At 47.0% G+C, this 25,410-nt stretch overlaps 2 protein-coding genes across 22 annotated transcripts in view; one reads left to right on the top strand and one right to left on the bottom strand.

Annotated features, from left to right (window-relative positions):
* Positions 1-2: 2 nt before the first annotated feature.
* TOMM6 (translocase of outer mitochondrial membrane 6) lies at positions 3-3,826 on the bottom strand. Of its 2 annotated transcripts, none has more exons than XM_065591605.1 (3): positions 3,665-3,826; positions 1,327-1,431; positions 3-370 (listed from the first exon to the last, which is right to left on the bottom strand). In XM_065591605.1, exons 1-2 carry the CDS (start codon positions 3,778-3,780, stop codon positions 1,335-1,337), a joined length of 213 nt encoding a protein of 70 aa, XP_065447677.1. In that variant the 5' UTR covers positions 3,781-3,826; the 3' UTR covers positions 3-370; positions 1,327-1,334. The 2 variants fall into 2 exon arrangements, with proteins under 2 accessions (XP_065447677.1, XP_065447678.1); XM_065591606.1 differs by having other exon boundaries at positions 1,322-1,431.
* Positions 3,827-4,760: 934 nt separating this feature from the next.
* Positions 4,761-25,410, top strand: part of LOC101952808 (uncharacterized) — a 30,551-nt gene continuing 9,901 nt past the window's right edge. The window contains exons 1-5 of one of the 20 annotated variants that reach the window (XM_065591580.1): positions 15,076-15,532; positions 21,218-21,360; positions 22,290-22,365; positions 23,166-23,321; positions 24,523-24,706. In XM_065591580.1, coding sequence (XP_065447652.1) covers positions 22,352-22,365; positions 23,166-23,321; positions 24,523-24,706 — 354 coding nt within the window. In that variant the 5' untranslated portion in view covers positions 15,076-15,532; positions 21,218-21,360; positions 22,290-22,351. Of the gene's footprint in view, positions 6,778-12,776; positions 12,963-15,075; positions 15,533-21,217; positions 21,370-21,514; positions 21,775-22,289; positions 22,366-23,165; positions 23,322-24,522; positions 24,707-25,410 lie in introns of those variants that run through there. The other 19 variants (XM_065591581.1, XM_065591579.1, XM_065591589.1 and 16 more) reach the window with 19 other exon arrangements.

Raw genomic sequence — 25,410 nt, forward strand, 5'->3', positions numbered from 1 at the left:
TGTCATTATTTCACACATGATAATTTAATAATCTTCTAGACATGGTACAGAATTAAACTCAATATGAAACAGCTTCACAAGTCTTGAAAATATAACTGATTACTTTAGTATACATTGAGCTCAGTGGGGTGAACTGAACATACAACTAACATCTCACGAGTTAAATGGCTTCTCCTCACTTATCACTGTTCATTGCAGAATGATAGCTATGCGTGAATTAAAATACAATTTTAGAGCTGCTGCTGAACTTTTAGTTACCGAGAACAAAAGCAACAAACACCACACGACTCTTCTGATCATCATTTTGGTCATCCTGTCACATTGGGACGAGAAGCTCTTCAGACTTGATGCAGGTCCACTTTATTCACGTCTGCAATTAAAGACCAGACAAAGGATGGGTTAGAGAGCCAAGTGTCTGGTCTAGTGTATTAAAATGGCATTGGGTGCGAAGTCACTGAGGTACCCCCTGACACTTAAGGTAATCATGTTTTCCCCTAGAATGCCACTTTGAGTTGTGAAACACCTTACTGTTCTCTTAATGGTAATGCCTGGGGGGTGTTCAGTCTTGTATCTGAACACTATTTTAGGGCACAATATAAATCTGTAGTTTTACAAGACCTACCTTTTTTGCATGTTTAGCTGGTTATATAATTATGCAGATCAAGGAAAAATCTATGTAATTTGAATTTCGCTGCCCCTTTGAAGGGCATTTTGGAGCTTAAGGTAACCTTAAAAATCAGCTGGGTGGTCAGGGCTCACTGTAATATCCATTACTGACCATAAGGCTAGGTTGAGACTGTGCCGTACATTACATTAATCAGAATGTCTTAGATACCCAACATATTTACTAGTACAGCTTTGCCAAAGTAGGTGTGAAAAAAGGAGGGGGGAGGAGCTCAATCCACAGGAAGTGGAAGGCTGTTGACAACTCTAAGGGGTAGTATAAAGCAGTGGCGGGGAGACTCCTACAAAGGACGCGCAGACAGATTTATGCAAGTCTTTGAAACTGAGACGTAGGCCCTGGAACTTTAAAGAAGTCTCTTGCGCAGCCCCGTAGTCCTCTTCTAACTTGCACACTCCTCCTCCCCAAAACAGACTTGAATATTGAAGTTTGATAGCTCCATACAGTGGAACCCCAATTAGCCAGAAGTGCAGTTCCCAGGACTTGACTCTGTAGAAAATCATGCACTGCAGTCTTTTAATCCTGCCACATCCAAAAGTTCCAGAACTTCCCATATCTATTGCTGCTCCTTTATCCAAACCCTTGATTATCCTGATTAGTTTGTCTCCTCTCATTATTCAAATGACTGTAATTCCTCACCTCACTGGCACTGCTATGCAACTGGTGGAGGAGACATCAAATCAATGTCTGTCAAGTTTCGGGCTACCCAGACTCCAGCAGCAAAAAGCCCCAGGTTAACTATGAGGTTTCTGAAACAAATACATAGTAAGTTAGATTTGTTGAAGCAACTGGTGGCGTCTGGCCTACATTAAAGTGTTTCCTACCTAGAATACCAACTGTAAATGTACAGAGCAAGACCTCCAGCACTGACAGCTTTAAAACAGTAACAAATATTAAGTCTCATTGCCAAGCCTATGCTGTAGCTGGAAGAAGCAACAATGTTAATTTTGGGTGGAGGTTTCCCTTTTTTGCTGCCTGCTGTTTAGAAACCATTCTGCTCCCATCTATATTCTGTATTTCCCCTGCTTCATCCTATATTAGGGAGATTTCCATGAAAACAGGATGTTTGTCTTAAGAACTCATTTGCTCCTGCTGCTTATCCCCCCCTCCTATAGTAACTAGCGGATGCCACAATTATGGCAAGCAGAATTATGACTTCAGGTAGGGAATAAGCAGCAGGATCAGATGAACTCAAACAGATGTCAGGTTTTTCACGTACCAGAGATGTTGGTAACAGAAAAAGGCAAATGCAGAGAACAGGATTTAATTGTTTCTAATTTGATTTTTTTTTTTTTTTAAGTATTTCAGGAGTGTATTCTCCTCAACACCTGCTTAAAATGATTAGATATGCCCTGGGATGATTGATTTATGTTAATGTAAGAGGATAAATGTTACCTGCCTCATGTGTGGGATCTTTACCTTAAAGTACCAGACTCTTACTCTGAATAACAATATGTATTAAGCGCTTTAAATTTGAAAGGAAATAAACAAACATACATCCTCAACCTCTTTACTAGATAGGAAAGGTTCTTCTCGCCCCGTCCCCGTCCCCCTCCAATCCTCCTCCCTTTTACAGATGTGGAAGTAGAGGCCCAGGAAGGCTGTCACTTGTCCAGGGTCACAGAGCAAGACAGTAACAAAGCCACACATAGATTGCAGGACTCCTGATGCCCCATCCCCTTATCTAGCTGCAACACCACAGTCTTCCTCCTCCCAGGTGGAGGGGAACGGAACAGAACCCAGGAAACTCTTGACTGCCAGGCCCCAGTTCTGGCTACCAGACAACTGCTTCTCCTTACAATCTCTCACCTCTCAGTGTATCACTTAGGGGCCTTGCCCTATTGAAAACAATGGAGCAGACCTAGCACCGTTCCAGATACAGTTTCCACAACTTCAGTTTCCACCGAATCCAATGTTTCCCTTTAACTTGTCTTCATCTTGCCCTGACCACACCCCGAGCCAGGCTTGCCCTCGCACCATTTGGCTTAAAGACCTGTGTGTACTTCCCAGGCTATGGGGGCCCCAGCCTATGAGACCAAGGCAGTTCCCTGGCACATATAGAGCCAAGGGCCTCCCCCATCTCAGCTCCAATAAGTGCCACAGAACCAGGCCTGACTCCTGGGGGGAGCTACAGGCACACAGCTCAGATCCCTGCAAGGGCATGTGAAAAGCACCTTGACCCCACGCTGAGGTCACAAGGAGGGGAGGGGAGAATGTCCCTTTTCCCTGCTGGGGGGGGCGCACTGTCACAGCTCCCGGGGGGTCCCCCTTCTCCCCGTGGGGGGGGGGCGCTGTCACAGCTCCCGGGGATCCCCCTTCTCCCCGTGGGGGGGGGGGCGCTGTCACAGCTCCCGGGGATCCCCCTTCTCCCCGCTGGGGGCGGGGCGCTGTCACAGCTCCCGGGGATCCCCCTTCTCCCCGCTGGGGGGGGGCGCTGTCACAGCTCCCGGGGGTCCCCCTTCTCCCCGCTGGGGGGGGGGCGCGCTGTCACAGCTCCCGGGGGTCCCCCTTCTCCCCGCGGGGGGGGGGGCGCTGTCACAGCTCCCGGGGGTCCCCCTTCTCCCCGCGGGGGGGGGGGCGCTGTCACAGCTCCCGGGGGTCCCCCTTCTCCCCGCTGGGGGGGGGGGGCTGTCACAGCTCCCGGGGGTCTCCCTTCTCCCCGCGGGGGGGGGGCGCGCTGTCACAGCTCCCGGGGATCCCCCTTCTCCCCGCTGGGGGGGGGCGCGCTGTCACAGCTCCCGGGGATCCCCCTTCTCCCCGCTGGGGGGGGGCGCTGTCACAGCTCCCGGGGATCCCCCTTCTCCCCGCTGGGGGGGGGGCGCTGTCACAGCTCCCGGGGATCCCCCTTCTCCCCGCTGGGGGGGGGGCGCTGTCACAGCTCCCGGGGGTCTCCCTTCTCCCCGCGGGGGGGGGGGCGCTGTCACAGCTCCCGGGGATCCCCTTCTCCCCGCAGCAGCGCGCTCGGGCCCGGCCAGGCAGCACCTGCGGAAGTCGTTCCTGTCGGCGGCGAAGCGGCAGGCGCTCCGGATCCAGTCCCGCAGCCCCTCGCGGCGGGACCCGGGGCTGCCGCTGCCTCCCGCCTGCCCTCCCGGCGCCATGGCTGCTCCGCGTGCTAGGGGCGGGGCTTCAGCGGCTCGTGCGGGCCACGGATAAAACGTCACATCCTGCTCATGGCTCGGCCTCACCCCGTCACTTCCGTTGCAGGGCATACGCGGGAAAGCGGCGTGGGAGCGCGTGGCAGCGTGGAGCGATGCGCGTGCACAGGGCACGTGCACGTACAAAGTAGGAGGTCCCCTGCAGCGCTGCATGTGCAAAGTGCAAGTACCCGTGCAATCCCGGCGTGCAGAGCACTAGACCCCGAGCATCATTCCCTGTGCAAAGCACAAGCCTGGGGCTAGGCCACGTGCACGGGGCAGAGGGACGTGCAACGTCCGTGTGCAAAGTGCATGGGCGAATGCCAGCCCTGTGTGCAAAATGCAAGTGTGCATGCAATCCCTGTGTGCAGAGTGCCAGGCCCCGTGCAACACTCCATGTGCAAAGTGCAAGCCCTTGAAAGATAAAATAGGGGAAAATGAATATAAATAATGCTAGTCCAAGGCGTTGATCCTGAAGTCCCTGCTCTGGTTAGTAAAGTTATATCCTTAAATGTCTGCAGGATCAAACGCATGGACACCCAAAGAAATAACCACTAGCTTTGATAGGATGTGAATATGGTTTTCAGAGAACATGGATATGGGCGGACTAGGGACTAAAGAAGAAAAGGACATAGACTGAGATGTCAGTGATGGAGAGAGTTAGAATGACAACAACTATTGGAAAGTTTGCCAAGATTATTCATGGATCCAAATGCCTCCTACGAACAGCACATTAACAAGGCACCTTCTCTCAGTTGACCTAAATTACGTTAGCATACAGCCACCAAAGTAATTACATCACTTCTGCACGTCTAGATTTTCCTCCTTGTGTTGGTGGGGCATCTCCTTACCAGGAGCGCTTGCATCGCTTGAACTGTCAGTGTGTGGCATTGTGGGTCGGCTTTGGAAAGCCAGCAACACTTGATATGAGCAATGCAGTGTCTATACTGACTCTGCTGTGACCTAACTACATTGACTGGGTCTCAACGCCTCTTGTGGAGGTGGAGTTATTAAGTCGGTGTAGTGGGCGAGTTACATCAGCGGAAGCAAAATTTTAGTGTAGCTGCTTATGTAGTGTGGTTGATATAAGGTGCTTTGCGTCGAGCTAACACTGTAGTGTAGACCAGGGCTCAGACTGACCAAGCCTCCCAGCATATCAGGGACACTCCCATTTGCAACAACCCCCAAACTCCCTATTTAGTAATGTTATTATCACCCTCCTTAAAAACTACATTACCCAGAACCACATGTGCACACCACGCCCTCTCTCTCTGAGCCTGGAAAAGAGAGTGATATGCATGTGTAGCTAACGCACAAGCTTTTAGGTAATGTAGTTTCTCTCCCTTCTGCTAATGGGAGTGCAGGAGGGGGCGGGCTTGTCTGGGCTCGGCATCCAATGGCAGGGCGGTATGGTAGATTTGAAGACACCTGGGCTAGGTGGTGGTAGGTCAGTAATGGAATGGGATGGAATTGGGGTGTATCCTGGCCTCCCAAGGGAGAGGGTAGAGCCCCCTCAGGACTTGGGGCAGCAGGGAGGGGAGGCAAGCCCATGTGGTTTGGTTCTGTTCTGCTGCAACACCCAGTAAAGAGCAGTCTGCTTCCCGGGGTGTAATTGCAGCCCTGCTTCCATGAATGCTGCCAAGCTTTTTAAAGCCTTTCCAGGTCCAGGGCCCAGCTGCGGGGTCTGCAAGTCTGCTTGCCTTGCTGTCTGTTCTACCGGTACGTGCTCTGATTCATAACCATGTGTGATGTCAGTTGGACTTATTTAATCAGAGATTATTAGTCAGCTATGGATACAGCAGAGTACAGAGAGAAAAGCGCCCTTTACCAATCTCTCCGCAATTAGGGGAGCGATAGCTGCTTGTCCACCTCCAGCTTAACTCCCCAAACTCTTCCCTATTATAGCACATGGGACGAAGAAATTCCTTGGTAAGGAAGAGAAGTTACTTTCTCACAATCAGTCCCACTCTCTGGTCTGTTTTTGATATCTCAATTTACCTAATTGCTTATGGAATTTCTTGTATGGCATCTCAGATGACATGAGTGATAAAGTAAAGGGATTTCTAACCCAGTTGTTATTACTAAGAACATCTGTGGCAACAAGTCGTTCCCCAATGAGCTAAAAACACCTTTCAGTGGGTCATTTTGTAAATCACAGATAACGTGCAATAAACATACCCTGTAGTAAGAGGAGGCCCTGAGATATAAACCTTGGTATCAGAGGCCCGGTATGAGGCCTAAGGCCTGAACTAAAGTAATGGTCAAGACTTTGCTAACATAAAGCAAAGTTAAGCTGTGAGCCAGAGGCAGGCCCTGCTCACAGAAGCTGGCAAGGAAAGGGCTGATGCTGCAAAAAGAGACATACCTAAAAGGTACTGGACACCAGATATCAAAACATTCGCATACTTGTACATTCCACACACAACAAGGAACAGGCTGATCCATCCCAATGACAGGGCCAAAAGGGTAAAATGATGGATAGAGTTGTTTTGATAGAACCAATCTGCACAAGGTGAGAGGCGGCACCTTGCTACGTAGAAGGGGTTGCACTTCAATACGTCAGGAGTGATGTGTAGCTTATTTGTACTTGTGTATAAGAATGTATTCCTGGGGTGGTGTCTTTGTCCGGCCAAGGGGGCAGTGGAAAGTCCCACCACTGACTGAGCCGGCTCCATTGCCAAGAGACACTTTTTCGTAGTATGCCCAGTAGACTAAGTAATTTACGGGGAACTGCAATTGTGTCCAAGGTCACAATAAACCCAGTGGACGTGACTTTGCATCTTACTAGACTCTGTGGTTATTGGGGGTTCTCTTCGGGTCTGCTGGGTCAGCTATCTGCGCAGAGCTGGGGCAGCACACAGAGGGAACACACGCACGCAGCCGAGTGATACCAACATAGGAGAAAGCAGAGCACCACACCGGTAGCATCTGACAACACTGGTGACCCTGACCGCTGATCTGGTGAGTAAGTGAACCTGCCGTGGTAAGAATCGCAATCTAACATGGCAGCAAACCTCAAGCTAGGAAATCCCCTGATCCTCTCCCTTATTATCCCCACGGAGTTTGATAACTCTTGGAGACGCTGGATTGCCAGTAAAGGGGGACCACATGAATTTAAAAAAGAGAGTGGGGAAACATGGACTGGCATATGTAGAGCGATGGTAGAAACTAAGGCTCTAAAAACTAATGAAAGTAAAAAAGCAAGAATTCTGCAACTAATGTCTATGGCAGTGAGATGGTTGAAACAGCAGGCCACAAATTTGGCAGGGCAAGTAACAGTAACAAAGAAAGAGTTAAAAGAATCGAAAGAAGCTACACGGCCCTGGAATGCTCCAACCGCCCTTGCAGGGTGGCAAGCAGCCCAGAGACAACCAGTACAGGAACAGAATAAAACATTGGAAACAGCTGCAAGGAACCTACAAAAAATACATGTGCCGTCCTGTTATAAATATTGGTGGTAAACAGCAGGCTTCAGGTAACTACCCTGTGCCTGAAGAATGGGGACAAAAGTGGAAAAAGGTGGTCCTAGTAAAATTAAAAGATGAAGCGGGGTCCACTGCATTGCAACCACCACCTTATGATAAAAGCCAGGTTCCAGTTAAACTTAAACTGAGACGTAGACTGGTGCCTGTCAGAACGGGACAAGTAAGTGCACAGAAGGAAAGAGTAGCAAACAATACTTTCACAGAATTGGTAAATAAAATGAAGGAAAATATGGAACAGTTCACAGAGCACATTAGGAGACAGAAGCTGCGACTCGATCGCAGGGGAATGAATAAAAAAGAATTTCAAAGTAAAAAACCAAAATTAAGTGGGTTAACACCTAGAATTAATGCATTAACACATGGAGTTGCCCAAAACCAGTTAACTGTAGCAAAAAAGGGTACTCCCGCCATCCATCTGGCATGCACACAAAAGCAACAGACATTGGGGGAACAAATTCAGGTTTGACAAGAGCAGGTAACTACCCCCATTCTCCTCTCAAAGCCAGGATAAAAAACAGGGGCACGGTTCCTAACTGTGGAGGTTCCCAACTGCTTTGACCCACGGAACCACACTCCGCACTCATATCTGAAAATAGAACCTTCTTTCTCAAATATTTTTACATACTGGTTCAGTTTTGTCCTTTATATGCTTTCTTAGTTTGCTAAATTTGCTGCTGCTGCCTGTACTTTCAAATATCTTGATAAAGTTAATCTCTCTTGGCTCAGGTCTCGCTACCTTCGTAGGTTGCTCTTCACCCCCCCCTTTCCCCCGTCTCTCCTCAATTCTGCTCTCTCTCTCTTTGTTTTAAAAGTTAAGTTATAGTTTTTACAGAAACCTCCAAAAAAATAAAGCAATTAAAAACAAAATAAAACAAAAAACAAAAAGAAAACAAGGTAAAAACTTTACTTTAAATAAATCTAGTAAATTAAGTATTTTAACCCTTCAGGAATGCAACAGCTAAAATTATTCCTAACTTTCTTAACGATATGGTTGCCAAGCAACAGAAATGCACACACTGCTTCTAATCCTAACCACTCACTAATATTTGAAACATAGGCTTTTCTTATTTCCATATAGCAGACTTTTAAAATAATGTTAAATATAAAGTAATGCAAAATTCCTTGTTACCAAATTAATAGAATATATTTGGCAAATATTAATATATTAACAATTTATGTAACAAGTTTTAAATAAGGTAATAATTTGTTTATTCAAATATAACCCTTTTTATTTTTTATTTTTGTTTCCCTTACTTTGTATAGTTATGAATAGAATTCTGGCGCCATTTGTTGTTAATTGTAAGTTTGTCCTATATGTCATGTGTGTTGTCTTGTGCTGTATGTTGTGTGTGTCACATAACTATTTTTTATTATTTTTATTTTGTTGCAACAAAAGTCAATTTTATACCCTTTTAAAAATTTATGTATATGCGGTACCACACTATTTTAAAATCATGGTTGGGGTATAATCATAGTATTATTAGCACCAATTTTTTGTGCAAAGTTTAAAAAGATTTCAGTTACAAATATATGTACATATATTTCTGCCTCAACAAATAATGCAATTGCAAACAAAAAATATTCTCTTATCAATCACAGTTTTGTTTTGTTTTTAATTTTTTTTATTTGTTATTCAAAGAAAAAAATGTAAGGGGAAACCTCAACATTAAGGTAAAAGTAATATTAACAAAATGTTAATTTCTTGTTTGGGCTTTTTATAAACTTGTTTGCACTTTTAAATATAGTTATAAAAATATCATAACCAAAATGTTTTAAAACAACAATTTCTGCATAAAGCTAACCAAACAATTTGAACAGGTTTTCACCTTTGGCTCCCAAACATAACAAAGCATCATGAAAGTATACCCTCAAATACCCTCAAAGTACTGTATTTAAAATTTATTTTGGTTTAATTTTATAGTTGGTTTAATTTTTTATGCTTTTCTTTTGTTATGTTATGTTAATGGGAAGCAGTGGTTGTTAAAGTTGTGCTTCTAAACAGTTAACAAAAGTGAAATTGGTATCACAAGCAAATTAACTCTAAAAAGCTTAGTAAAAATCCTTTTAACTCCTTTGCTGAAACAAATTGTTCAGCAAGAAAAAGCAATACAGCTTCTCAAAAAAGTTTGTAAGCATTTATTTTAGCCGTTAAGCATTACATTTCGTATAAAAATATTAGTAATGCACTTCAAATGAAAATAAATATCTATACAACAATTGCAAAAGTATAGCTTGTGTTATAAAAGGCTTGGTCCCTATTACATTGTTCTTATTACATTGTAAACAAACTAAGTTAAACTGTATATTAAGTTTGGGTTACTGAAAACAAAAACAAAAAACAAACAAACAAAAATCCTTTATTATGTTAACTAACTAGCTGTTTAAGTTGCATCCCACAAACCAAAAACACCAAAAAAAATCACATCCTAAAAACACCAAAAAATATCAGTATATAGCAAAAAAAAAACCCCAAGCATCAAGAAAAAAAAATAAAGTGCTTTATAAATAAGAGACTGGTCAAACACACCTCTATCTACCATATATGAATAATTAAGTTAACAATCAGCTAAAAAACACTAGCTGGACCAGTATAAGCCATCATTTAATTTTAACTTGGTTACTGTGTAAAAACAACTGTATTATTGCTGTACTGTTGTCTTATTGCTGTATTGTATTATTGCTGTACAACATTTACAATAGAGGGTCCTGTGGCACCTTTGAGACTAACAGAAGTTAGTCTCAAAGGTGCCACAGGACCCTCTGTTGCTTTTTACAGATTCAGACTAACACGGCTACCCCTCTGATACTTAACATTTACAATGTGCATAACCTTGCTAAACTGTTTAACCAACACATAGGTAAAAAATAACAAACAAATGGCAGCAAACAACGTAAAGCCACACCGGTAGCATCTGACAACATCCCCCTTATCAATAACTGAACCTATTTAGATTAGAAGTACCCCTTGTCAATCATACCTTCTTGTTCATCACAACACACATCTGTAGTAACAGGCATCCTTTGTTAGTTGCCAGGGGTCCATGCCTGAACATCTGGACGTATCCTCCAGGGGTCAGGGTAAGAGATTTCATTGTTGATCCTATCTACTTCAGTGTTTGGACATACACCCTAGTTCAGAGAAAGGACAAAACGCTTTGGGTTAGAAGGCAGAATACACTTTGGTTTGCATACAAAGGTTGTGGTTAGTATAGGTCTAAAGAATGGGAGAGGTTTAATATCTACTAACACCAGGGAGTACAAGGCATTGAGGGGGAGAGACTGAATGAGGGTACTAGTGGGGGGGCTAATGGAAGGGTAGTGTGGCTGGAGGTGATTAATGGAGCTGGATTTCAGGATGCTCCCTGAAATTAACTTGAAAATGTTTGTCAATATGCCCCTTCACTTCATAAAACAGAAACTAGCTGGGGCCAAAGCCTCATCCAGCATATTTAGATAATGGGATATAAGCCCTGAGCCTGCAAGGACTTCAGTAAGGGAAGCTTCTCTGTAGAACTCACTATTGGGGCCTAAACCTCTAGTAAACAGACAGTTTCAAGGTAGCCCAGCCCACAGGAATGTTGAGAGGTTGCATGGTCCAATGGACAAGGCGCTGCATTCTGGGTTCTGTGCCTGGTTCCAGGTGACCGCGGTCAAATCACCTCCCTGCTCCATGCCTCAGTTTCCCCTTCCGCTCTTTGTCTGCCTTGTCTATTTGGATTGCAAACTCTTTAGGTCCAGGGCTGTCTTTTACTCTGCATGTGTACTGTGTCCACACACACATACACACACACACTCAGCATCTTGCATTGACTAGCTCAGGTGGCTCCCTGTCTAGTATGCTACTTTGTGGATCACATTCTAAAGCGCTTCTCTCTCCCAATTCATTGTATAGGGAGCCTAAGTGCCTAACTCGGCAGTGCTGTTGGTGTGATTTTTCTGGGCACCCGGAAGTTAGTTGCTGTGATGCTCAGTGTTGTGAGCCTACATCTCTTCCTGGATCCCTCCCTGGGAGTAGGATTGAGGCTTTATGGGATACAGAGCATATAGGGCTTATCCTTATAGCCCCAGATGGATTCCTTTCAAAGTCTTTGAAGGGCGGAGAGGGGACTTTCAAAAGCAACAACATTTTACTCTACTGAAAACTTAAGTAGTTTTTCCCTTGATCATTCATAACCCTGAACTGAACTGGTAAAAGTGGTAAGGTCCCATTAAAAGCATAAGGGACTTGCATTTGTGAGCAGTGTTTGTGCATTACTTAGCAAAATGGGGTCCCAGGCACTTCCATAATAAACATGAACAATAATATTTAAATGAATGGAAGTTTGGCCTGTTTAAGAATAGCCTCAGTGATGTGGGGATGTTAATCTCTCCAAAGCCAGCAGATGGCAGTGAACTAACAGCTTGAACACTGAGGCAACTGCAGCTGTATTTTGCGTTTATGGTGCATTTCATCTGTAAAAAAATATGTATAATTAATTGTGTTAGATAAATGCATATTAAATAATGTTAGAGAAGTAGCTAGTATATATTTAATAGTGTTATAAGAAAATGTAAAAGGGAATTTTTCTGTTTTCTTTGTGTGTCTTTTTGACACAGATCTCAAAACTCTGCTAAGACAACTTCAGAGGTTGTAAAAAACAGAAAGCTGGTTTGTCCGGTCTTATCTACAGTGGATTCTTGGTCTGTGTAGATAATAGGGCAAAGCAACCCAGACAAATGGATGATTTACTAGCCAGGTGCAGATCTCCCTAGTAAGACAAGCTAGGTCGTAGATGGACAGTGACTGATCAGAACTAGCCATCCAGAAACTCCCAGGCCACAAGAAGCAGATAAGTAAGAATAAGACGGTTGTAAGAAAAATGGAACACAGAAAAACAATGAAAAGACAGCTAGATTGAGTAATGAGGAAGGTGGTAATGGTTAAAAAAAATATAGACAAGCAAGTACCAGTTAAAATTTTACCACTACCAGGATAAGTAAAAATGTATTAGAAGGATTTGGGGTTAGTTATTATGTTGTGTGTATGAAAATATACTGTTGGAAAGATCATAAGCCTGGGTCATGTATACAGGCCAGGGTAATACACTTGCTCAGCGAACTGACTTTGGTCTAGTCTTTGTTTTTATTGCACCAACTTCTGTTGGTGAAAGAGACAAACTTTTGAGCTTCCACAGAGCTCTGCTTCAGGTCTTGGAAAATAAATCTCATCTCTCTCCCCAACAGAAGTTGGTCCAATAAAAGAGATTACCTCACCCACCTTGTCTCTCTAATATCCTGGGCCCAACATGGCTGCAATAACACTGCATGGTCTTTGCTTGACATGAGTGTTGCCTCATGTGGGCTTGTTTAAATGACGCTGCTAGGACAAAGGTGATGTTTGGTAAGGTCGAGATAAAATGAAGTTAATCAGTACCCTCTTCATACCCCAAAAAGTCACTGTACTGGGAAAAACAGGAAAGTGCCTGTCTGGAGGAAGGTGACATGCTGACATGAAAATAGCGTGGTCAGCAAACATTAAGTAAACTGTAGCATGCGCATGCATATTGTAAGGTTTATTGGATTGCCACACCGTGGAAAAGGCATAAACCTGCTAGAGAGGAGGGACATGGTTGGAGACTCGTGGGAGAAATCCATCATGACCCGCCTACGCCCCAGAAGAAGGTAATTGGCCAATATCTTTTTCTGTATCTCTGTCATTCGTTGCTTTCTAATTGTAAACACAAGGCCATGCTTTTGGTTCAAATAAAGGTTTGAATTAATAAACCAGAGGGTCTTGGCCCCGTGTGTGGCATGCCTCATCCAGCAATATTTAGAACAGAATGTTTATAGTTAAGTTCGTTTTAATAATCTGCACCGGCATAAAGGATGTGTGTCTAACACAGGGGGGTGGAGCAACACAGGACAGCTACTCGATTGGACCAGATGATAGAAACAGCCTACCTGTGCCCAGGACTGGGTAGCTGATCATTACACTATCCTGCTCTGTCTCTTATGCATGATTCAGGTAGTGATATACGCTCCAGACGTTATCTTATTAAAGCTTTAGACTAGTTAAGGTTCGTAATTGATGGGGACTGGGCTTTTCACGCAACAGGCCTCCGCGTCAATCTTAATTATTTGTAAGCAGAAAAGAACCAGGAGGCCGGATCAGTTTTAATCCCGCTTTTACAGGTGGAGAACTGAGGTACAGAGAACCAAAACAATTTGCCCAAGGTCCCACAGCGTTGTGAATTCTATTCGATGGCAAGCTAGACAAGGGTTGCCGGCGTGTAAGGATAGGACAGCCCCCCTCAGGTATCTGTCAGAGGCCGGTTTGATCCGCCCAGGATAGAGTCACGTGCTGTGTTCAGGGTTCCATCCCCTGTGTCCCTTTGTCAGCAATGTCTATTCCTGATCTGTAAAAAGTGACAAAGAGTCCTGTGGCACCTTATAGACTAACATGTATTGGAGCATGAGCTTTTGTGGGTGAATACCCACTTTGTCAGACACATGTAGTGGAAGTTTCCAGAGGCAGGTATAAATATGCAGACAAGAATCAGTTTAGAAATAACGAGGTTAGTTCAATCAGGGAGGATGAGGCCCTCTTCTAGCAGTTGAGGTGTGAACACCAAGGGAGGAGAAACTGCTTTTGTAGTTGGCTTGTTTAATCCTGAGTTGATGGTGTCAAATTTGCAAATGAATTGAAGCTCAGCAGTTTCTCTTTGAAATCTGGTCCTGAAGTTTTTTTGCTGCAGGATGGCTAACTTTCAATCTGCTATTGTGTGGCCAGGGAGGTTGAAGTGTTCTACAGTTTTTTGTATATTGCCATTCCTGATCTCTGACTTGTATCCATTTATCCTTTTACGTAGGGAAAGGCCTCGAGAGGGCCTCATCCCCCCTGATTGAACTAACCTCCTTATCTGTAGACTGATTCTTGCCTGCATATTTATACCTGCCTCTGGAAACTTCCACTACATGCGTCTGACAGAGTGCATATTCACCCACGAAAGCTTATGCTCCAATACATCTGTTAGTCTATAAGGTGCCACAGGACTCTTTGTTGCTTTTTACAGATCCAGACTAACACGGCTACCCCTCTGATACTTATTCCTGAGCTGGTGGCAGGTGGCTTTTTAGGGCAATGCCGTCTGTGCCATCTCTCTCCATTGCCCAGAGTCGGGCACAGTCTGTCCTCATTGCTTTTCAGTGAGATGTCTTTTCCAGGTCCTGATCATCTAAGCAAATATCTTTCTCACCCTCCCTTGTATCTGGGACACTGGAATAGGAAATGCCTGTTCCCATCTCCTAGTGTCATAGCTAAACAGAAGCTACAACTTCAGGAGCCAATGTTCTAACATTAGGCAATCCTCCCTGTAGGCACTCAGGAACCGGAAAAGCGGGGCAGCAGGTCTTTTAATTCCTTATGACATCGATTGCTGGCATATTTGCATCAAGACACAGCTTTTTGAGGTCTTCTGTCTCAACCAGGGCAGTGCATACACCAAGGGTGCAATAGATAGATATGGAGAGAGTGATAGATTTATGTTGTTTTCTGCAGAATTTAAAACCCAAGAAGGACCACACACACAAGCAAAGTTTCAAACCCTTTGCAGGTTTGTTTGATTCAGGGAGATGCCGCCGGCTGTCCTGGTCCTTGGGCCTCCGGGGACCTTGTCTCCAGTGTCACACACTAGCAACTGCAAAGGTGCAACCCCTAACACCTCAGCACCACTTCTCTTCCCTGCGATGTTAATATACCAGTTCCTGGGTGGGACCACAACATCCATCCATCAAGGGCAATCAGCAGCCACAGGCTTTCGTGTCCCCCCCCTCCCACTTCCCGTCTCCAGGCGAGGCTCATTGCAGGGGAGTCAGAAATACTTCAAGTCTCCTGCTGTCTGCGCTGGAAGGAAACTGAAGTTTTCCGTTTCCCCTCCGCTCTGTGCAGCTGCAAGCCAGAGACCGCGGGCACATGGCTTCTGAGGGGGCTGCTACCCCCAGCTGGCCAGGAGCAGGCAAGGCCAGGCATGTGATGTGCTTTTATTCCTAGGCAGTGCTGCTCCCTTTGCAGCGGGAGGTCCGGTCTCTCCAGTCCAGACTTAGACCGACGCCTGTTTCGCTGTGGGGCCTGGAGTAGCTCCCCTGGCCCCTCCCCACCCACTCTCGCTCAGCTGATTTGTGCCTGGGTGCCCAGCCACGGCCATTGGAGTTTGGGGTGAGTGAACTGCGTGGGGTGCAAGATTCAGAGCGGAGTGAGTAGCCGGAGTATTTTTGATGTGTTTGGTGCATTGCAAAGCCTTGGGGATCATTGCAGAAAAAATCGGGGTGTGTGTGCGCAAAGTATCAGCGTCCTGATTATATTGTATCCTGCAAACGGTGTGTGTGTGTCTGTGTGTGTGTGTAGCATCTGGGGAAGGGCAACCTTCCCCCCCCCCCCCCCCCGCCCTATAACAACGGATGCCGCACTTGCAAAGGCTAGTGAATATGTTGGTTAGCAAAGTGTTTTGCCTGTCCTGGCTTTTGTTAGCAAAATGCGCCCTTGCCTCTCTTCCTGCAGGGTGGTGAATCCCGTCGTGTTTGTAAAGCCTTTAGGGCAGGGGGGTCCCAAACTTCCCCCCTGTGGCCTACCTGTGCGGCCTGTGGCCCACTCTTAACGCTTCTTGAGGACAATGATTACTGTTAAGTGTTACATCCATATAAACCGCACCACTGTAAATAAACAATGAACATGTTTCCTTTGCATTGTAATGCAAACAATTGGTATGTTCGAAATCCCTGGCAGTCTGCCCTCAGAGAAATTGAAACCAAACAGTTTGAGTAAAACCACACTTTAAAAAAATGTGGAGAGCCAAATGTGGTGTTCAGCACATAATTTTGTATAAAAACGGAACACTCAGCAACACAACAGTGTTAACAAAATTGTTGACAAACACATTGCGGTGTTTGTTTTAAAACAAAATAGGTGTCCAGCTTTGGACGCGATACTGTGTTTTCAATGTTTTTAGCATAATAGCTACATTTCTGTGCTGTGTAAGTAAAGACCCAACCCTATTCTCTACTCATTAGAAAAGAATCAAATATTGTAAATACAGATATAAAATAACCTACAGACCAGGAGTCGTCTTAATGCGATGGCTGTGCCTGCTTATAGTTAGTGAGACTCATCTTCAATTTTCAGCCTTTCAGACAGCTCAAAATGCAGGCAGGGAGTTGCTAGGGGCTGTGTGCAGGTCGGGGGATAGCTCAGGGTGCAGACAGGGGATAGTTAGTGGGTGTGTGCAGAGATGGGTGTAGCTCAGGGTGCAGGATGGGGTAGCTAGGGGCTGTGTGCGAACAGGGTGGTAGCTCAGAGTGCAGGCAGGGAGTATCTCAGGGACGGGGGGGGGGTAGACGGGATAGGTAGTGGATGTGTGCAAAGAGGAGTTAGCTAGGGGTTGTGTGCAGAGAGAGGTGTAGCTCAGGGTGCAGGCAGGGGGTAGCTAGGGGCTGTGTGCGGACAGGGTGGTAGCTCAGAGTGCAGGCAGGGGGTAGCTCAGGGACAGGGTGTAGACGGGATAGCTAGTGGATGTGTGCAAAGAGGGGTGTAGCTCAGGGTGCAGGCAGGGGGTAGCTAAGGGCTGTGTGCAGAGAGGGGTGTAGCTCAGGATGGTGTACCCCAGCCGTGGACTCCGTCCCTAGTTGGCACAGTGTGGGCATCTCCACTCCTTGTGGCTGTGTGCGCGCTGGGCCGGGCCATGCCTGTCCTACACTGTTACCATGGCCACTGGCACCCAGTGGTTCGTGGGCACCATGGACTACACTTATCTGAGCCTGGAGGGCGTGGTGGCCATTCCCCAGCCCATATGGGGAAACTGCCCTGGACACACAGTGATTGGCATCACTGCTGGCCCCCCCAAAAAACCTCTGCCCATGGTGGCGGAGCACCCAGGGCTGTGTCACGGCCCACAGTTTGGGAACCCCTGCTTTACAGTTTATAAAGCACATTTTGCTCCTTGGCGGGAAGATGGGCCATTGTGGAAAGGCAGGCCAGGCAGATCGATAGGACTAGCACCGAGGGTTTGACTTGTAGTCCTGCCCACAGACCCTGATTACACTGGGTGCTGTGTGGAAACAAGAGACAGCCAGTTGTTCAGGAATTGCTATTCTTGTGTTATTCCTGGGCGCTCTGAGGCTATGTCTACACTAGCACTTTTGTTGGTAAGACTTTTGTCGGTGAGGGGTGTGAAAAAACACATCCCAATTGACAAAAGTTTCACCGACAAAAGCGCCGGCGTGGATAGCGCTATGTCATCGGGAGAAGCTCTCCTGCGGACAGAGCTACCACCGTTCCTTAGGTCTGTAGTGTACACATAACCTTATTCCAGAATAAGGGCTTTTCTACACATGAAAATTAATCCAGTATAAGGTAACGTCTGAATTTAAAGCAATAAACTATTCCTGATAAACTCCATGTGTGGATGCTCTCGTTCCAAACCCTACCTTAATCTGAATTAACTGTCAAGTGTGGACAAGTCCTAAGTGTACAATTTGGAAGTCCACAACTTTTATTGGGAAAGTTTCAAACAAAAGGCTTCCCCCACCAATCTTAAATAAAAATATAAAACTGACCTTGTCCCTGTGCTCAGCCTGCCTGGGCATTTTACTTGTTTCAAGTTCCTTATTCAAAAACTGAAGTTAATTAGTCCCGGAATCAAGTGGTCTATTTTGAGAGGCAAGCCAGTGTTGCCTGCTTTGGTGGTTTTATTGCAATATTTCCTGCTTGCTTTAAAGCTCCAGCGCTCAGAGAGAAGTGATTAGTTAAGAATCTTCATTTTCATTAAAAGACAAAATAAGTGAAATTGTGACCTGAAGGCCCAGAAAGCAGAAGGAAAATAGAAAGAACCCCCAAAATATTATTTTTTAAAATGATTTTGGGGGGCCTGACTCCATGATTTTGGAACATTTGGGGTTAGCAGTACTGCATGTGTCTTGTGAAAATGAATGGCCAGTTCCCCCGACCCCTGCTCTCAAAGTGCTTTATAAAGGCACAGAAGTTTCATCATGCCCGCTCTACAGGTGGGAAACCGCTGAGGCCCGGAGAGGGGATGTGAGGTCATATAGTGAGCCACTGCCAGAGCTGGAATAAAGCCATAACCTCCCGCTCCCAAGCCCTGCTGTTTGTTGTTGCATCCAGTTTGTTTTCTAGTTCCTGTCCCATTTCTCACAATGCAAATAGGTGATGTCAGTTTCATTTTTGTTTATGGTCAGTTTCACTTTCAGGCTCTTAATGGGTCAGTGTTTGGACTGCAGAGGGCAGGACAGTGTTTATCTGTTTCAGACAGCTTTCACTGGATTTTTGTGTGTGCAGTATCCTTTCTACTGGCCGTAGTTTTTATAAAAGCTTCTATTTACAGTGTGTCTCTCTGAGGCCAAATTTAAATCTCAGGCACCCATTTAAAATTGTAGGGGATAGTCCTGGTCAGTGGGGCTAAATACACTCAGCATTTATCACCTTCAGTAGCGGGGAGATCAATCTGCAGTGTACCGCAGGTCCAGGACTGGGCCCATGGAGGTTTTTTGGAGTGTTCTCTGAAGGGCAGCAAGGGATCTCCTAAGGCCAGTGCTGTGGGGCAGGGCAGGGTTTTCCATATTTCTTGCTGCAGACGCTCAGCACAATAGATTGTACTGCCAGAGTTGCCCACACCAGTTTGCAAGGCTGCTCACGTGAATGAAGGCGGTAGGATCAAGCCCCTGAGGCCCAGTCAATGGACAATTGGTGTCCGTAGGCTTTGTATCAGGTCTTTGGTCGCCTGTCACCAGTGCTTTTTCATCCGTAGTGGGAATGGTAGTTAGGGGACATGGTCCGGAGCTGTTCCTGAAGACGTGCAGTGGATTTCCATTAAGGGCAAGTGTCGTGTAGGCACCACACATCCACCATCTGAGAGATGAGCCGGTGTGAACTTGTGATGAGCAGTAAGGGGGCTTCTCAGTCAGGTTCCTCCAACTCCATTGAGCTGAAAGCCACCCCCTATGAACCTGTGGAGACAGGTCCTGGAAGGGGACATGGCATGTGCTCTGCCACCCTATAGTGCGCTCTCTTCTTGTCATCTGGTGACTCTGGCCTACCTACAAATAGAGGACTCTCCTGTTGACCAATATATGCTGGTCTAATAAATATATATCACGTTATCAATATGTACTATTTGGGCTACGTATATCAATATGCATTAAACACACAATAATTTACTCCTAGGGGAATTCTGCGCCAAAAAATTAAAAATTCTGCACACAATATTTTAAAATTCTGCAAATTTTATTTGTCAAAATAACACTACATAATCACGCCAGTTTCAATTGTTTTGGTAATTTATTTCAAAATAGCTGTCAGCAAGTATGTCTGTAACAATACAGACCCACACGCAAAAATTCCCCCAGGAGTAGAGAGTTAAAGAAACCCCTAGAACAACCCAGTTTCTCCCTCCCGCCCCCAAGCCCAGCCCGGGGGGGGGGGGGAGGGGGGAGGGCAGACACCCACAACCCTTCCCCTCAGAGCCCAGCTGTGCCTCCCCAGCCCAGACAGCCATACCTCCTTCCCCCCAGAGCCCAGCCACAGGCCCCCCCCCTTGTCCAGACACTTGCTCCCTCCCCCCCAGAGCCCAGGGATCCAGAAGGAGAAACAGACTGATGCTCGGTCCCAGGCCAAGTTTCCTGTGCTCCACCCTCTCCTTCCCTCTAGGCATGCTGGGAACTGCAGTTGCCAGGATCCCTCTAGCTCCCTCCCCCCAGCAGTGTCGACTATGTGCTAGTGGTAGCTAGCAGCACTGTAGCCCATTTCTGTGGGGGAAAGGAAATTCTGAATGCACAGTGTTAATTTCTGCAAAATTCTGCATTGCGCGGTGGCGCAGAATTCTCCCAGGAGTAACAATATCAGCATACCGTAGAACCTCAGAGTTATGAACACCTTGGGAATGGAGATTGTTCGTAACTCTGAACAAAACATTATGGTTGTTCTTTCAAAAGTTTACAGCTGAACATTGACTTAATACAGCTTTGAAACTTTACTCTGCAGAAGAAAAATGCTGCTTTTAATCATGTTAATTTAAATGAAGCAAGCACAGAAACAATTTCCTTACCGTGTCAAATCTTTTTTAAAACTTTCTCTTTATTTTTTTAGTAGTTTACATTTAACACAGTACTGTACTGTATTGGTATTATTTTGGGGGGGGGATGGTGTCTCTTCTGCTGCCGCCTGATTGCGCACTTCCGGTTCCAAATGAGGTGTGCGGTTGACCGATCAGTTCAGAACTCTGGTGTTCATAACTTTGAGGTTCTACTGTACCATTAGATTATATTTCAAGCAGTTGCATGGCCTGAACTGGCCTCTGTCTTTCTATAATCCTGTACACTTGTGCTAAGTATCCTACAGCAACTTGCATTAGCTGAAGTAAACTTCGGCTTAAGTAGATAGTAAAACTGTCAGGAACAGAACATGTGGATGTTTTACCATAGTAACGGGTAGGGAGTTACTCTCTCTGACCAATCCTGGAATTGTTGGGAGATATATATACACATTGTGATTTATATATTTATGTAGTAATATGTTATAGGTTATTGAGGCCTAGTATGAATGACGCGTGCTTGACATGAATACATGCGTTGTAAGTTAACAACTGAAGCAAGAACTTAAGGTCAAGGACTATTAGAACTATTTTGTGCAAAAACAATCTTGTTATGTTCCGAGAAAAATACGGAAAGTCAGCAGAAAAGGAAACAATACCAGCTGGACTGATATACAATTGTATAAGAATTGGAGGAAATGGCACGTCTTGGATCATGGCGGCCTGCTCAGAATTGTCTCTTTGGAATAGTGTGGGTAGAAGGCCTAGTAAACAAAGGCAAAGAACTGACAACGCGATGGAATGGACTATAAATGGTTGCCTATGATTTCTGCAAATCAGAGTCGCTTATCGATCCAGAGGCCCATGTGGATACAGATGTGGTTTTCGCCGGCTCCCCACATCTTACGATCTTATGATTGGAAGGAATCTCGACTGGCCAGCGGGACCATTCTAACCTTTGGACTCTGGGGTGTGAATGTGGAGTGAGTAAGGTTTGTTTTGTAATCAATAAAGAGCATTTAGAGTATTATATACCAACACTGTGTCCAGTATCTGCCTGCTCCCCATCCCGTAGGGAGACCTCTATTGCGAGTCTAACAGAATGTCTCAAAGATAAAGACAAGATATATGAGTGTTCTACTCTGGTACAAGCCCGGGGCGTGCCTTCCCGCCCTTGGGATCTGGAATGCCTGAGTTCAGAACAGAGAGCTAACAGGTACAGCATGGTACCAGAAAAACAAGGTAGAAAGATGATTGGTTAAATCTAGCCTCAGATGATGTATACAGTATCTTGTTACTTGTGAACGGGTTGGACAGAAAAAGAATAGCTTGAGGGGTGTAACTTTGGACCCCTGCCTTCTTTGTAACCACGCTGCATGAGCCTGCTTCCTGGAAAGGTATTGTACTGAACCTTTTTTCCTCTGTTCCACTATTCCTGACTTTGAGCCATAAATGTGACTGACTTTGGTTATTTACTCTCTTGAGTATATTTCATAACAAGCAATTGACTGTCTGGGTTACCAACAAACTGTTGCATAATTAGGGTAAGAGAAATCATGGAAAATTAGCAGCAGCTCACTTTGGTGTGGCAGATAGGTCTGTGATCGTACTGAATTGTAAAAGACATGCCCTAAGGGCAGGGCCAGGCAAAGCGAGGAGTGTTACCAAAATGGACAAGGAAGTCGGTGTAGCTAACCGCCAAGCTTCAGCGGTGATAAACAAGTGGGGTATGAAGGGCTGAGGTCTGGAGGGTAGTTTGGGAATAGCGGGGCCCTGTCACTACCCCTGTTCTCTGGACTGGGAATGTGTGGCCCGTCTGTCTGTGCTGATTGATTGACTGAATTATGTAGGGTTTCAGTTGTTAATCAATTGAACTCACAACACATTTCCCTCCCCACCCCTTTTCTCCCAGGGCTTGAACGAGGAGGGGTTTCGCCTTGAGCAACAGGATGTTCCCCGGAAGAGGGCACCCAAATGGTTTCTTCCATGTAAGTGGTTTGGACGGGAGGAGATGGCGTAATCTGGTGCTCGGGGCAGAGGTGGGACCATTGCAGAATTGGCTCGTTCCACAGAGGACAAAGAGTTAATTTCCAAATGGTTCAGCGAGCCCTGGACCTGGCTGGGGAGAGGGAGGAGTTGTAAGCATGGACAGAACGATAAGGTCACCAGTGACAGGAGACACCTGGTCTTCTCCCTTCTCAGTCTACTTTCCTCTCTTTCCAAGCGGGAGTGTGTACGGGGGAGGGAAATGGTGGTGTTCCACCCAGTCCCTGCCCAGGCTCCCTGAATAGCTGGGTTGTTTCCACCAATGCAACCCAGCAGTGAAATGGCTGATGGTGTCAAATATTGTAAGTCCCACTCATTCGGCTCCAGAGTTAACCGTCAGTTGAGATGAACTTGGGGGCCAGTCACACCTCGTTTGGAGCTACACAGCAAGCTCCATCTCTAGTGTAAATCCGAGTCTCAGCCAGGCCTTGTCATGGCACTGGGAACAGCTCTGGCCTGCTTACGTCAGAAGCTGCACCTTCAGGGGGCTCGTTGCTGACTTGTCTCGTGTTTGCTGTGATGCTTTGGGAATGGGAAGAACGTGTGGAATAAGAGGAGTTTCAGTCTAGGGGTAGGTTAAAAATGTACCCGTTCCCACCCATGTAACTGTGCCCCCCGCGATCCACCTGCTGAGAGGCAGCAAGGAGACCGCTGTCACTGAGGTAAAGGGGAAGATCCTGCCTCCCCATGTGTCATGCTCATCGCTGCCCTCCGCCCTGTGCCACATGTATCATCTTTGCAGCCCTGCCCTAAGGACATCAGCCCCTCCGCCTACCCTGACGACTTTCGCAGGGATGACGAGGGCATGGGGTGGGTGCCCCAGGACCATCAGGAGGCAGCCAACTGGGATTACCGACACGGGAGACGCGAGGAAGGCTTCAGGGACAGGTGGCACTCGGTAAGCGGGTCTGGGCTGAGCCTGGAGGGGTGTTGTGTCCAGGCAGAGTGTGGGAGGTGAGCTGGGGCTAGGGCAGGAGCAGGGGACGTGGGTAGTGAGGACGATGTCCCGGGGAGAATTCCTGGGGCAGGCATAAGCAATCGCTGCTTGGCCCTGCATGCAAATGAGTGGAGCCTTCCTGAACCCGGGCAGGGAGGATGTTAGGCTGGTCAGGAAGACAGGGGGGCAGCGGGGTAGGGGGTCCAGACTGGCTCTGCCAGGAGTCCTGATCTGGCCCTGCTTCCCAGCGGTCACAAACCCACCAAGCCATAAGAATAGGCCAAGATATTACATGCCAGGGGCTTGATTCACCCCCTGGGGACCAGCCAGTATCCTTCCTGCTAATGTATCCCAGCAGAACATCTTAGGTGTGTCGTCTGCCTCTGGCTGCTGCCGTTCCAGGCCACTCCTGCCGCTCACTCCCATTGAGGCAGAGTGCCCTAGCAGGGGCCTGGGTGGCTGGACACCTGGGCTCTAATCCTGGCTGTGCCACTGACTCGCTGTGTGACCCTTGGCAAGTCACACGACCTCTTCTTGCCTCGGTTCCCCCAGCACTTAACCACAAACGAACGGGGCTTGCCCACCTACCTCGCAGTTAAGTGCCCCAGATGCATTCCTTGCTGCTGTGATGAAGCAGCAACGGTGGGGCACAAAACAGTGACTAGCTGAGAGAAGGTAAACGGGTCGCTCCTGTTCACCTTCCTTCATCGCACGGGAACAAGGGGACATTGATTAAAACTGATTGGAGCAGGTCCTTGTATTTACACTACACATAATTAACCCAGGGCCTAGAGTTCAGTCAGGTTCAAAGGGGAATAGACATTTTACTGATGTGGATAATGTGAATATTTGCAGTTACATTCCACAGGAAAAAAAGACTATGTAAAGGCTACAAACCTTCATGCTTCAGGGTACGAGACAGCTGCTAACTGATGGGGTCAGGCAGAAAATTCCCCTCTGGGCCAGTTATTCCATAGTGTTCATTGCAAGGTTTCTTGCATCTTTCTCTGAAGTAGCTGCTCACTGATGGAGACGGGATGCTGGAGTAGATGCCCCCTCCCACCCCCCTCCCGGATCTGATCCAGTCTGGTAATCCCTATGAATGAGACCTCAGTCCCTGTGACACAAGGGCAGGTCGTGCATCCCCATGTGTCTCACTCAGGTCTGCCCTCACCCCACGTGTTGGGTCTTTGCAGCCCTTTTCCCGAGACATCGAACCCTACCCCGCTGACTTTTACGGGGGTGACAAGGGCGGGTGCTGGGCACCCCAGGACCATCAGCAGCCAGCCAGTTGGGAGAACCAACCCGGGAGGCACGAGGAAGGCTTCAGGGGTGGTTGGCACTCGGTAAGTGGGGTCCAGGCTGAGCCTTGGTGCACCGTTGTGCTCACGCAGACAGTGCGAGGGCTGTGGGTGGCAGGGAGAATTCCTGGTTTGTCTGGAAGTGACCAAAGCAATCTCTGCTTGGCTGCTCGAGCTGGTCACGGCTCCATGAGGGGAACGCCCATGAACGGAGCCTTCCTGAGGGGTAGGAAACGAGGAATTCAGACCACAGTATTAAGGGGGTCAGGAACTAACCGTCGGAGGAGGTGGGGCAGATCAGGAGCACAGGGCAGAGAATGGGGAGCCCCGGCAGGGTCTGAGGGTCAGCACTGCCTTTTGCTGGTGTCCTGACCAGCCTCTGCCACTCAAGGGTTATGAAGTCTGGGAGCAGGCCATGGTGTTAAACCGGTGGGGGCTTGACTCTCTCCCAGCAAGAGCAAGGCGGGCACAGGGGCTGATCAGGCTTGTGGGGGTTAGCAAGGGCCTGAAGTGCTAATGCCCCCCAGTTGAAGGGGGGCGGGCAGAGGAAGAGGATTGCCACCTGCCTGGGAGGGAAAGGGCCAGAGGCCTCTATCTGGACTCGAGACCCCTGTCCCCACTGGTGGTGTTCCTCTTAGTGCTGCCGCTCCAAGCCATCCGGTTTCATACAGTTCACTCCACGTTCTGGTCTGGAGTTTAGAGTAGGGGCCTGGGCGTCAGGACACCTGGGTCCTGTTCCTGATTCTGCC

This window comes from Chrysemys picta, chromosome 4, assembly GCF_011386835.1.
Source record: "Chrysemys picta bellii isolate R12L10 chromosome 4, ASM1138683v2, whole genome shotgun sequence".
Lineage (NCBI taxonomy): Eukaryota > Metazoa > Chordata > Testudines > Emydidae > Chrysemys > Chrysemys picta.

What these genes read in the sequence shown, in the direction of transcription:
- TOMM6 (XM_065591605.1), bottom strand. Translation starts at nt 3,780, where the DNA reads ATGGCGCCGGGAGGGCAGGCGGGAGGCAGCGGCAGCCCCGGGTCCCGC. An exon ending in GACAGGAACGACTTCCGCAG is followed by an intron (nt 1,432 to 3,664) that starts GTGCTGCCTGGC and finishes TATTTGTTTCAG; the next exon opens with AAACCTCATAGTTAACCTGG.